The 13,684-nt window shown below is 39.0% G+C and overlaps 1 protein-coding gene across 1 annotated transcript in view; it reads left to right on the top strand.

Moving 5' to 3' along the window:
• Positions 1–13,684, top strand: part of LOC127432051 (SH3 and multiple ankyrin repeat domains protein 1-like) — a 71,413-nt gene that overhangs the window by 21,428 nt on the left and 36,301 nt on the right. The window contains exons 7-13 of the mRNA XM_051682823.1: positions 898–1,065; positions 4,938–5,054; positions 5,722–5,799; positions 5,972–6,038; positions 7,270–7,451; positions 7,530–7,660; positions 13,474–13,598. Coding sequence (XP_051538783.1) covers positions 898–1,065; positions 4,938–5,054; positions 5,722–5,799; positions 5,972–6,038; positions 7,270–7,451; positions 7,530–7,660; positions 13,474–13,598 — 868 coding nt within the window. The remainder of the gene's footprint in view (positions 1–897; positions 1,066–4,937; positions 5,055–5,721; positions 5,800–5,971; positions 6,039–7,269; positions 7,452–7,529; positions 7,661–13,473; positions 13,599–13,684) is intronic.

Below are 13,684 nucleotides of genomic sequence, written 5' to 3'. Positions count from 1 at the left end.
GTCATGTACTTGGCGCCATCTCCTGGTGGCCATATGTAACATTGTGCTTTGTGTGGATTATCTAATGATCGATGCATTCAATTACCTTATGTGTAAGCTCGTTTGAAAGGTAATCACCTCCTTTAAGTAATGGTATTTGATATGTTATGTTCCATTTATGTTTCATGAAGTAATAAGTGAAAACACAGCATATAAGCAACACCAACATACAGTAATTGTCAAATACATATACTTAGCTATTACTTGCTAAATTTTTGTCTGAGTAAAACAAATAGGCTGGTTGTATTCTACTCTTTGAGAGCTTTCCAACAACATATGACACATGGCTATTTGATGAGATTGACGTTTTTACTGATTGCAAAAATAAGTACAGTGCAATTTTTTAAAATAAATTATCAAAATGGAACACTTCTGATTTGTCTGCAAATTTCAAACCACTTTTTCAGTTTTGGTCATAGTGCCTACATGCATTGTAAAGTAGAGCTTCTGAGCTTTCAAACGATACCTAGTTTGTGTTGGTCAAGACTGTAGTTATTAATATTTTATCAATAATTTTTTTTTTTTCTCATGGGCCCATTCGAGCTTAAAGGGTTAAAAAGTCTGAATCAAAATTACCTTTAACAAACTTGTATCCAGAGCCTTAAAAAGGTAATGGAAAATTAATGGAAATTCACAGGTCAAAAAAGGTTGTGAACACTAAGATATTTCTACATTAGCTTTCCTAACAGAACATTTTTGTTTTCGCGTAATGTTGCGTCCACACGGATAGGTATCAATGAATTCCAAGACCACTCTCATAACAGCCTGTGAAACATTTACTACACTTGTAATTGGAGGGGTTTGTTTATGAATTATAATGTATCTAACTCTCCATTTCTGTTCCATCCCATCGTATAGGCACTGCTGTCTCTGGGGGCGTCTCCGGATTATCGGGACCGCTGTGGTCTGACGCCACTGTACCACTCAGTGCTGACAGGGGGTGACACTTCCTGTTGTGAAGCTCTGCTGTATTACAGAGCTCGACTGGGTGTCCGAGATGAGAACGGCTGGGACGAGTCACACCAGGTGTGTGTGTGTCTCATGTTTAAAGTCAAGGGAACTCAAGACTTCAGATGAGGGAACTTTGTATTAAAGTAGTCTTTGTGAATTTGCATGTGTATATGTTTGCATTATATTTTTGTTTCTATGTTTATTCATTTGTAATCATACCTCATTCTCTCTTCTTTTTTCAAATCTTCACTGATGATCAATCGGCATCCCTCCATTTCTCTTTTGGACTTCTTTCCTCACTTATTTACTACTTTTCTATCTCTGACTCTCCACTCTATATACCTCTCTCTAGCTTGTCTCTGAATGCCTGCCTATACCTGTGGAGGTTTCATCCTGGTCATCATAATATGTCTGGGAGAGTTCATTCATAGGCGACACTTTGTTCTTTCTCATTTCATTTAACAGACGCTTTAATCCGACCCTCTCTCAGCACTCTTTATTACAGCAGGCTTGACCCAACAACCTTCTGGCCTGTCCACCCTGAGCTTTAGCGACTTCATCACCATGAGAGTGAATTTTAGTATCATGTAGCCAGACTTTTGGCTATAGACTTAAAGTCTGGTCCGCTTTGTAGCTTATTTTGGCCAAGAACTGCTCATTTATACAGGAAGAGATGGTCTGAACGACGTATGCAGCCACTAATAACATTTTGTTTTGTTTTTAAATGCCATTTACATTTAGATGAATACATTTGGCAGATGTTTTTTATCCAAAGCGACCTGCAATGCATTTAAGGTATTTACACAATGTTTACTATTTTTGCTGCTCCAAATTTACTTCAAAACCCCACAAAGTGTACACAAACACACATGGATATTAAGGGGTTTTTTTCTGGCTACAAAAGGCCTCCAACAATACTCTGAATATCCTTTTTTTTATCCCCTTTTTCTCCTCAATTTGGAATGCCCAATTCCCACTACTTAGTAGGTCCTCGTGGTGACGCGGTTACTCACCTCAATCCGGGTGGCTTCTGAGACGGTGAATCCACATATCTTATGTGCATGACACCGCGGAGACTCACAGCATGTGGAGCCTCATGCTACTCTCCACGATCCACACACAATTTACCACACGCCCCATTGAGAGCGAGAACCACTAATCGTGACTACGAAGAGGTTACTCCATGTTACTCTACCCTCCCTAGCAACCGGGCCAATTTGGTTGCTTAGGAGACCTGGCTAGAGTCACTCAGCACGCCCTGGATTTTAACTCGCGACTCCAGGGGTGGTAGCCAGCGTCAATACTCGCTGAGCTACCCAGGCCCCCTCTGAATATCTTTTAAAGATTTGATGCCATTTTTTAGGTCAGCCAATGATATTAGAGCTTGCCAGATTGAGAAAATGCTTGCCATTTTTCTGTATAATATGTCAGTTAGTGAACGGAATGTGGGTGTCCTGTGGATGTGCCTTCTGAGTGGCTAAAGATCTTCAGCAAAAGGAGAACAAAGCACAAGTGCCTTTGTATAAACTCCCTCCCAGACACCCTGTCCATTGCCCTCCCCTGTTTCTCTCTCTCTCTGTCTCTTTCTCCATAGATCAGACAGGAAGAGGTGTTTGGAATGGTTGAAGTTCACAGGTACCCATCTATCATGTCTCATTCACCTCTCATTGTCTTTTCTCTGTTGCTTGATGTAAAAAACGAGTTACTCTTTCTATTCTGTCTTCTCTTTTCTTCTCTTACTCTCTAAACCTCTGTATGTACAATATAAATATATTTCCTTTTCCCCACTTTGCAACCTACTACCTGCCAGTTACCCACACACCATGATACAACTCCCACAGCACCCCGAGAGCCCCTGAATTAAGTCTGAGTGTTTTTATATTGTGCTTTCCACCCACGAGCAGAACAATCAGAAATTGTTTCAAGATGTTCAAACTAGTGGTCATCTTACAGTTAAGTGCATAAGTTTGCACCCTCCTTGCAGGATCTGCAAGATGTTTATCATTTATGATTTGTTTTTTATTAAAGTCTCCCCTTCATTAGCTATTTGACATATAGATATTTTCAAATATTCCACAAGACTAAATAATAACTGAATTTACACAAATGATCCTGTTTTACATCCTCTTGGTTCTTAGTATGGTGTGCTGCTTCCTCGACGATGATCAATGACTGTCATTTGATCATTCTTCCCAACATTTGAGTTCTTCCCAAAAAAAGGCTATATGATGTTTACATCCAGCTTTTGACACTTAAGACAATCGAAGGACTCATAAACAACTATTGCAAAATGTGCAAACATTCACTGATGCTCAAGAAGGCAAACCACTATATTAAAAAACAAGAGCGATGTTGATTTGTGTAAATTGTTGTTATTTTGTGTTGTGGGGTATTGTATGTAATTATCTGTTATATAGCTTCTGAAGGGCAGTTTTAGAGTAAAAACAAAAAGGATCTTATCTCTTATATTTGTATAAATTCTGAAAGGGGGTGCAAACTTTTACTGACCGATTCTCATATTTAGAGACCAGGATGGCTGATGGCCGATGTAATGTGTATATATATATATATACACACACACACACACACACACACACACTGGGGATGTCATTTTTACGCGTTAATTCAGTGAGAATAATTGTATAAAAAATAATGTGTAAATTTTACGGACCATAAAAAGGAATATTCCTGCCATCGGAGCAATTCAAGCTTGAAATACCACCTGTTTTCAGCAGGGGGCAGTCAGCTAAACTCCAGCTGTATAGACAACAAACAACACTCAGGCTTGTTTGACACTTGAGACAGCACAGGATGAGAACGTGTTCTTGCGTTTAAACACAGTTGGATGGAGCACAATTCAGAATGCAGGGGTTTCGAGACGTGTTTTCAAACTATGTTTAACTTGATGCAGCGACCTAAAAATGCTGTGTTAATAACGTGATGCAACCAAAGTGAGACGCTTCAAAAAGCATCCGTCTGACACATGTGTATATTGACACACAATTAGAAAAGCCCTTATTATACAGTAAGTCTAATTCAGACAGATGGACGAATTCAGTTGCAAAATTGATTGTTGTGGACTGTAGGCCCATGATAGGCTTATGTTTAAAAATATTGAAATATATAAATAATATATTGCCTTCTAAAGCCACTTTTTGTATTGACTAATAAATGCTTTACTCATCTGCCACAATAAAGTAATGCTTTTAATTATCAGAATTATAATTTTTATAATATATATTATATCTAAAATGATTTAAAAATAATGAAATTATTATTAGGGCTGTCGATTTAATGCGTTAATTCATTGTGATTAATTAGATTAAAAATCTGGCCCCTTTTTTGTCCAAGTTCCCAAACCTAAAACCTAGCAATGGGGCCTGGGTAGCTCAGTGAGTACTGACGATGTCTACCACCCCTGGAGTCACGAGTTCAAATCCAGGGTGTGCTGAGTGACTCCAGCCAGGTCTCCTAAGAAACCAAATTGGCCCAGTTGCTAGGGAGGGTAGAGTCACATGGGGTAACCTCCTCATGGTTGCGATTAGTGGTTCTCACTCTCAATGGGGCACATGGTAAGTTGTGTGTGGATCATGGAGAGTAGCATGAGCCTCTACATGCTGTGAGTCTCCACGGTGTCATGCACAGTGAGCCACGTGATAAGATGTGCAGACTGACAGTCTCAGAAGTGGAGGCAACTGAGACTTGTCCTCCGCCACCCGGATTGAGGTAAGTAACCATGCCACCACAAGGAACTACTAAGTAGTGGGAATTGGGCATTCCAAATTGGGGAGAAAAAGGGGATAAAAAAACACCTAAACTTTGCAATGGATTTTTTTTTTTTAAAGTGCATTCTTTTGTTTTTCCTGTCTTTGAATTCCTCATCTTTCCCAATGATATGGACAGTCCTTTTGTTCCTTAACCTCTGTGTTGTGTTCACTCATTCGCAGGCGTGCCAGCACGGATTTGCTCAACATTTAGAACATCTTCTTTTCTATGGTGCTGACACCACTTCGCAGAATGCATCAGGAAACACTGCCCTCCACATTTGTGCCCTTTATAACAAGGTGAAACTCTTACAGCAAACTGCTAAAGCAAAACATTGGTGCCATCTCCATTTAAAGGCTAAGCTAGTGTAACGGTAGCCAGCTGGTAGGTAGCTGTGCAGTATGTAAATCTCACTCCCCTGACCTCAAGACACACACTAGGGACTGACGCTAGGGATTGTAGCCTTTAGCCTCCTCATTAGCCCGCCCGCCCGCCTCCCATGCCGGAGACGCCGGATCGAATCCCGCTCGGAGCGGGTCGAGTAGGACTGGTTACAGTGGTGCCGTGACCCGGATGGGAGTGAGGTTTGGGGGGAGAGTGTAATGGGAGCCAGCTGGTAGGTAGCTGTGCAGTATGTAAACCTCACTCTCCTTGCCTCAAGAGGTGCACTAGCGACTGACGCTAGGGGCTTTAGCCTTTAGCCTCCTCATTAGCACGCCCACCTCCCATGCCGGAAACGCCGGTTCGAATCTCGCTCGGAGCGGATCGAGTAGAACCGTTTACTCTTGGTTTAACCTTGTTTTTTCTTGTATAGTCAAATAGTTTGCTAAGGCAAGCATCACTGTTTCTATTCCTCACACTTAGGGACTTAAACATTACATTTTTTAACAAGAGTAATTCAAATACCACAGTAAGCCAATAAAAATATTCTATTGCTGATGACTGGCGTCTCCTCTGCCCAATCAGGAGAGCTGTGTCCGGGTCCTCCTTTACCGTGGAGCAAATAAATTGATAAAGAACAAACATGGCCAAACCCCTTTCCAGGTAACTGTGCTATACATTTTTAATAAAGAGACTTGCATAACATTATTTTTCATTTTTATACTAAATGGCTTTAGATAGTAGCTATTTAGAATCTAGACTGTATGGCTGTCATCATGTTCTCAAATTAAAGAATATCGGATAAAGTACATGACAATGTTGTTGTTGTTTTCAGGTTGCTGTGATGTCTGGCCATTTTGAACTTGGAGAAATCATTAAAAATCACAATGATGCAGATGTTGGTGAGTGTGTGTCTGTAAAATGGGGTTTCAAATAAAAGTTTGGTTGGAGCTTGTTCATCTAATCCTGTCAATCACAATGCAGTGACATATAAATGGCTGCCTACCTTCACTCGTGTGAAAATTCTTCCAACATCCCACCACCAACTGCACCTTTATGTCTTAATATCTATATCATATATTAAAGTAATCATTCACCCAAAAATTACAATTCTGTCATGATTTAATGCAGACTGAAATTTAAGTTGTTATTCACTGAAAATATTCCACTCTGGCAAAGTTCTTAAATCTCATTCTTCATTCTGTGTATTCAACATGTACACGTAAGAACAAATGATGGAAAATCTCCCGCAACGTAATAATGCACCATCTGAATGCGATTGCCAATGAGATTTCCGAGCTTTGACGGAGGAGAAGATTATCAGTGAATAACGGCTTGATTTTCAGTCTGTTCCTCACATAAAACTATTATATGACTTCAGAAGACATGGAATATAGCTCATGAGTCATATGCACCAATTTTATTGTGATTTTTGGTCCTTTTTTAAGTTTGATAGACGTCACTATGAACTGTCATTCTTTGGAAAAGAGCTGCTTGAAGATTCTTCAGAATTTCTCCTTTAAATGTGCTGTAAGGGATTTGTTTCATGGAAAAATATGCAAAAAAATGTTCCTACTTCCTTAATGATATTAATGAAATAAGTGTCCTGAGATATCTCACCGGTCTCTGTGACAGCTCTAGACTTGTAAACAGCAAACAAAATGTGTCTGCTTTTCATCTGTCTATCATTTTGCTCATTCTCACAGTGTTGTATTTGAAGCAGATCATTGAGGCTATGATTCATAATGTTTGTCAGTTGAGGGCGCTATTGTGTCACTGTTGGATTTGACAGCCACAGGAACAAACAATGCTGCTCTTTTGCTTGGTTTTTGTCTCAAAATTATCTTTGGAGGGTGGGGTTTTGGAATGAGGGGGTGTGGCTAATTCAACGGCTCAGTCACGTGAAAGCTTCAGAACACTAAAATCGCTTGATGACATGAGGGTGAGTAAATAATGAATACAAATTTCAAAAAATATTCCTTTAACTTATTTATAGAGGCAAAGCAAGCCAAATTTGTGGATTACATGAACATTTGATGGACAGCATTTGTCAAACCATCATGATTGGAGAAAGAAATGAAGATACTAAGAACCATCTCTCCCTAATCTCCTCTCAAATCTTCTGTCCTCTAGTTCCATTTTTGGAAACTCCAAAATATGCCCCTCACTGTATGGACAGTGTGCCGAATCAAGCCCTCACAGCTGGACTTCAACATCCGCACACGCTGCTCCGCGCCAAGAGCGAGAACACGATGACAACACTCATGGATTCTGTAGCTCAGCCCACCGCTGCTGCCAGCATGCCGTCTGCTCAGGTAGGGCCTAAAACCCTTAGTTGTCACCAAATCAATCATCAATCAGTTGTTTTTTCTATCTTTCTTTTTCTGTCTCAGACTCAGCGCCGGGCGTCTTTTGCTCTGAGGAGTTCCAGCAGTCCACGTGGAGCTCGGACACGTTCTCCGTCTCGTGGGAGAGAGGGAGGAGACGTGGAGGAGAAACTGCAAAAACAACGTGGGAGGCAAGGGTGAGTATGGTTGAATCGATGTACATGTGCGGGATCGGCTTTCATGTGACTGATCATTCATCAGTGGCAACAGATAGGGAAAAATATAAGTCCATTTCACGCTTTTAAGAGCCCTTCAAAACAGTCCATCACAGGTAAGATATCTACTATAATATTATAAAATACTTTTTGACAATTAATAGTTCAAGTGGAAATGTTTTTCTTTAATAAGCACTGTTATTTTTAAATGGCCATCAATAACAAAAATGTATTTTTGGCATCAAATGGTGCAGTTCTGGCATCTACCAGCAGGGGCCAACGGGGACATGCTAAATAGCCAATTTCTGACCCCCTGATTTGCACGCCCCGTCTGCCCTGTTTTATCACCCGATTCACTAAAATTCACTTGCAATTCCGAGATATAAATTCGTAAATGCAAGATGATATAAACTTGAAATTGCGACTTTATTTCTCGCTTTATATCTCCATTTTTTCTCGCAATTGTGACTATTTCTCATTTCTATTTTGCCGTTTCGGGAAATAAAGTTGCAAAAGCAAGATTTAAATTTGCAATTGGGAGGTATAAACTCTCTTCACAATTCGATAGTTTTAAAGAATTTTTGTTTTGTTTTTTAGAATATGTTTTATGTTTTTAAGAATATGTGATATAATTTGAAAGCATATCAACTGAACTTTTAAGAAACATCAGCATTTTTTATGATAGATCTTTAATAATTAAGATATAAACTTGCAATTGCAACTTTATATCGCTTTACTTCTCGCTCTTCTATCTTACTTTATTTCTCGTGATTGCGAGTTTATATCTTGCAACTATGAGAAGTAAAGTTGCAATTGTGAGATATAGATCAATGAGAAGGTGATTGACTCTTTTAATGATCAATTTCAGGAGCCTCCTTTTTGAGCATTTTCATTCATTTTTCTACAAGTGGTCTGTCTCTTCCTCCTTACATTGTCATTGTTGGGGCGTAAAGTTCAACCCTTGCCGAAAAATCAATAATCAACCTCTCAACAGGCCTAATGCACTCTTAATCAGAGCAAAGCATGCAATGCAACTCCTGCAAGAATGCATTTTAGTTCAAACCTATGGAAATGAGAATCACCTCAGGGAATAATCAATTATTAAGTGATTTTCCAGTGATGCCTCTGGGTTTTAATTATCGTCCTGTTTTCTTACACTTTAATATTTAGATTTCTACATTGGTAAATCTGCCTTTGGTGACTAAACAATGCTTTGCACACCGTTTATTAGGGTAAATGTCACGAAACCTGTCAAGAACATCCAGTCTTTGGCCTATATTTCACCCCAATATCAATAGAAGGAAATAATAACCCTACTTTTTAGAATAATTAAGATTATTTTGCTTTTTACAATTAAGCACATTTTCTCCCAAAAAATAATCCTCATTACTGTAATATAAATTATATATATATATATATATATATATATATATATATATATATATATATATATATATATATGTATATTTATATATATATTTATAAACAACATAAATGTGGTGGTTGTGGCCAACTTTTCCAGCACATCAGTGGGTGAACTTCAAGGAAAAATACATGATAACCAAAGACATGTCATTAACTATATGGACAGACTTGGATTTTTTTAACCCTTCGGGGTTGAATATATGCTAGATTCTTACCCGTACCATTGTTGCATTTTTTTAAAATGTGAAACTGTCAGCAATGATTTCTGTTGCTTTCCTTATGGTATGTTACAGAAGATGTGACTCATTATTTTTCATGTCGTGATTTGCTCTCTTCGGCTTCCGGCCAAAGCTTCGCTGCCACACTGAGTTAATTCTTACTCATCCCCCTCCCCTTTAACAGAATTAACCATTATACTATTATATGATGATTTTATGGAGTCAGATGTAACACATTGTCTTGAACTGTGTTTTGTTCAGACATAGCGGCTCAAAACAGTAAGCAGATGTTTACACTTGATCACTTTGTGTTTTCATGTGCTGAAAAGATCAAGTATAAATGCCATCCAAGATGCAATTAAGATGGATAGGAGGTGATTTGAGATGCATTCAAGATGCAACTCACGTGTAAATGCATGTGATTGTTAGCACACATACGTAAACTTTACTCTGTCCAAACAGAACTACATACATCCCACCAGAAATTAGTTTCTTTATAGAATGCACATATCAAGTGTAGCAAAATTTCGCTGCCAGCATTATTATATCATGCATAACTCTGTTATGCTATATGCATTAAGAGAGGGAATAGTAGATTGAATATACAGTATATAAATTTGAGTAAATTTCACTGGTAAATAAAACAAGTACATTTTGTGCACCAAGTGTTGAGGTCAGCATGCACAGCTCTATACCTTGTTACTTTCACCAGTAATGCAAGATGATGTTGTCTAATACAGTTTTGATACCAAGACCCCCAAATATGTTGATCCACTTGCGAAAGACCCCCTGTTAGAGAAAAATAGTAAATATGTTGTTTGCAGAATGAGATAATTAGCTTTTATTAGTGCCATTGTATTAAAGCAAAATTAATTATTACGATTTTATATGCAAAACATTTACTTTTTATTCAGTTGGCAGTGAGTCTATTATTATAATGTCAGATGTTTAAACCTGAAGAGAAAATTTTTTATATGAAATTAAAATGGATTTATTTGTGTTCTTTTCGCAATAAATTTTGTTTTAAAGCAGCTTTAAAGAGAATAGTGAAGTAACTTTTAACAAATAAGAAATATTTTTTCATAATATATGAAATTTTATGCATTTTTTTTTTATTTTTATTTTTTAATCCCCTTTTCTCCCAATTTGGAATGCCCAATTCCCACTACTTAGAAGGTCCTCATGGTGGCGCGGTTACTCACCTCAATTCGGGTGGCGGAGGACAAGTCTCAGTTGCCTCCGCTCCTGAGACCGTCAATCCGTGCATCTTATCACGTGACTCGTTGTGCATGACACCGCGGAGACTCGCAGCATGTGGAGAATCATGCTACTCTCCACAATCCACACACAACTTACCACATGCCCCATTGAGAGCGAGAACCACTTAATCGCGACCACAAGGAGGTTACCCCATGTGACTCTACCTTCCCTAGCAACCGGGCCAATTTGGTTGCTTAGGAGACCTGGCCTCCAATTTGGAATGCCCAATTCCCAGTGCGCTTTTTAAGTCCTCGTGGTTGCGTAGTGATTCACCTCAATCCAGGTGGCAGAGGATGAATCCCAGTTGCCTCCGCGTCTGAGACCAACAACCTGCGCATCTTATCACGTGGCTGTTGAGCGCGTTTCCACGGAGACATAGCGTGTGTGGAGGCTTCACACCATCCACCGCGGCATCCACGCTCAACTCACCACTTGCCCCACCAAGAACGAACCACATTATGGTGACCACGAGGAGGTTACCCCGTGTGACTCTACCTTCCCTAGCAACCGGGCCAATTTGGTTGCTTAGGAGACCTGGCTGGAGTCACTCATGCTGGTTTGTTTTTATTTCTTACTATTTAAAACCATGGCTGTCAATAGAATAAAATAATTGCTATTAATCTCATGCTTTCACAATGAACAGTAATAATGTCAAATAATGTCGACATTGTTTTTTCTCTAAAATTTTCCACGGACCCACTAACACTTCCTTGCGGACCCCTGGGGGTCCCCGGACCCCAGTTTGAAAAGCCCTGGTCTAATAGACTACATAGCATGCATTAAGTGTCCCTGTGGGAGGCTTCCACATGTCATCTGGTACATGATTAAATGAGTTTGAAAGGAAAATTCAAAACGTGACTATGTTTATTCAAATTTTACTACGTTTATTTAAGTTCCATGTATATCGTATTTATAAGTAAAAGTTACTGTATTTACTAAAATGTTTAAATTAAATTTACTTGCTCACTTTAATCAATATTATGTCATGGAGTTAAGTAGATTTTATTTAATTTTATACCATTAAGATTTACTTAGAACAGCGCTACTCAACACGTGGCCCGCGGAAATCATAACGCCTTATGGTTATGGTTTCATCATTAAACATATATTTATCAATAGCCTTTTTAAATGTGCATGAATTGTGAGGTGTCCATTTTCCAGAGTGTTTACGGTAGCTCTCTGTATTGCTAAAATACAGCACAGTTAGAGAGGGAAATAAACAGCAAAAGGATTTAATGAATGAAATAAATAACAAAGAATATCTGAGCACAGCTAATGTTTAATGAGAGCGGTGGTCCGTCAGCGGTCACCAGAATGGGCGTTCTCAGTCTCACCTGTCACTCATTAGCGCGAATTTGTCAAACCCATTTTAATATTTTAACGGAGATATATGCAATTCATGAAAACAATACAAGTTTATCCTGCAATAATGGTGTTGAGATGCCTTCACGCAAACAAATTTGTTTTTTAGTAACGCCTCTAATCTACACTAAAATGAAAGTTTCCTCCACCGAAAATGGAGCATTTCAAAAACGCTCTCAGTTATCAGATAGTTTAGAAAACAATGACGTTAGGACACTGAAAGCGGAGTTTTGAAACGAAAACAGAATAGTGTAGATGTGGCCTTAAACTTCTAATCAGAGTGAATCTGAATTAACCTGATCTACTGTGAAATCAGTTTCAATGTGAATGTTCAAATATGAACTAAATCGACATTTACCTACTTTATTTATAAGTTCAAAATAGTTTAAACTGGTAATAATTAATATTACTAAATTTTAAATATTTATTACGTAAACTTACTTATGTAAAATTAGTTACACATTCCATATTTGTTTTGATATGATACAAAGCTGTGTAATAAGTGGAATAATGTGCAGTCAGCCAGTCAATATCTTGGTTTTGTTTCAGGGTCCTGATAACCCTGTCTGGGTTTATTTTGCATTAATGACCATCTGCTGTACATTATCCCGTACATATGATTCTACATAGTACATCCAAATATTAATTTTGTGTGGGGCTTTGGTCCCGAGGTGCTCAAGAATGGATGTGTTTCAAAAACTGTGGAGTTAGGGGCCTGGGTAGATCTGCAAGTATTGACGCTGACTACCACCCCTGGAGTTCGCTAGTGCTGAGTGACTCCAGCCAGGTCTCCTAAGCAACCAAATTGGCCCGGTTGCTAGGGAGGGTAGAGTCACATGGGTTAACCTCCTCGTGGTCACGATTAGTGGTTCTCGCTCTCAATGGGGCATGTGGTAAGTTGTGCGTGGATCGCGGAGAGTAGCATGAGTCTCCACATGCTGTGAGTCTCCATGGTGTCATGCACAGTAAGCCACGTGATAAGATGCGCGGACTGACGGTCTCAGAAGTGGAGGCAACTGAGACATGTCCTCCCAGTAGCGGGAATTGGGCATTCCAAATTGGGAGAAAAGGGATAAATAAATAAGTTATTACCATCACATTCCTGCACCAAATCCTTGGAAACATCTTCTCAAAGACAAAGCCAATCCAAAGTTTTTTGTTGTTGCAAATGCACAGTTTCCGCCTGCACAATAAATGGTCTATTTTTTTATTACTTGATGAAATTTGGTATAGAACATTGCATAGACTTAGGCTACGTCCACACTAATAGATTTTAGTTTGAAAACGCATTGATTTTGCTGCATTTACTTTTCTCATCCACACTAAATGGCGTTTTACTCCACCAAAAACATTGCAAATGCTATCAATAACCGCATATAATATCAATAACCGCATAATTTGGAAAACGATGGCGTTAGGAAACTGAGTTTTCAAACAAAAACAGATTTGGTCGGACATGGCCTTAGAACGCTTTAACTACATGAGCACTTTATTTTGTGCTGTTTTGGTCTGTTTTTTTGTGTACTATAGAGGGGGCGGAGGTCAGAGGAAGAGGCTGTATAGTGCTGTTCCGGGTCGCGTGTTTGTGGCGACACGTTCTCACTCAGCTCATGGCGAGCGTGAGATCACCCTCAGCAAAGGGGACAAGGTTAAAGGTCAGAAGTCACATCTTTTTTTTATTACTAGGGAGGGGTAACGATGGTCGACTAGTCATCCAACAATCGACTAGTCAACTAGTGAG

Source organism: Myxocyprinus asiaticus, chromosome 41 (genome assembly GCF_019703515.2).
Source record: "Myxocyprinus asiaticus isolate MX2 ecotype Aquarium Trade chromosome 41, UBuf_Myxa_2, whole genome shotgun sequence".
Taxonomy (NCBI): domain Eukaryota; kingdom Metazoa; phylum Chordata; class Actinopteri; order Cypriniformes; family Catostomidae; genus Myxocyprinus; species Myxocyprinus asiaticus.
This window is presented reverse-complemented; position numbering and strand designations above follow the sequence as displayed.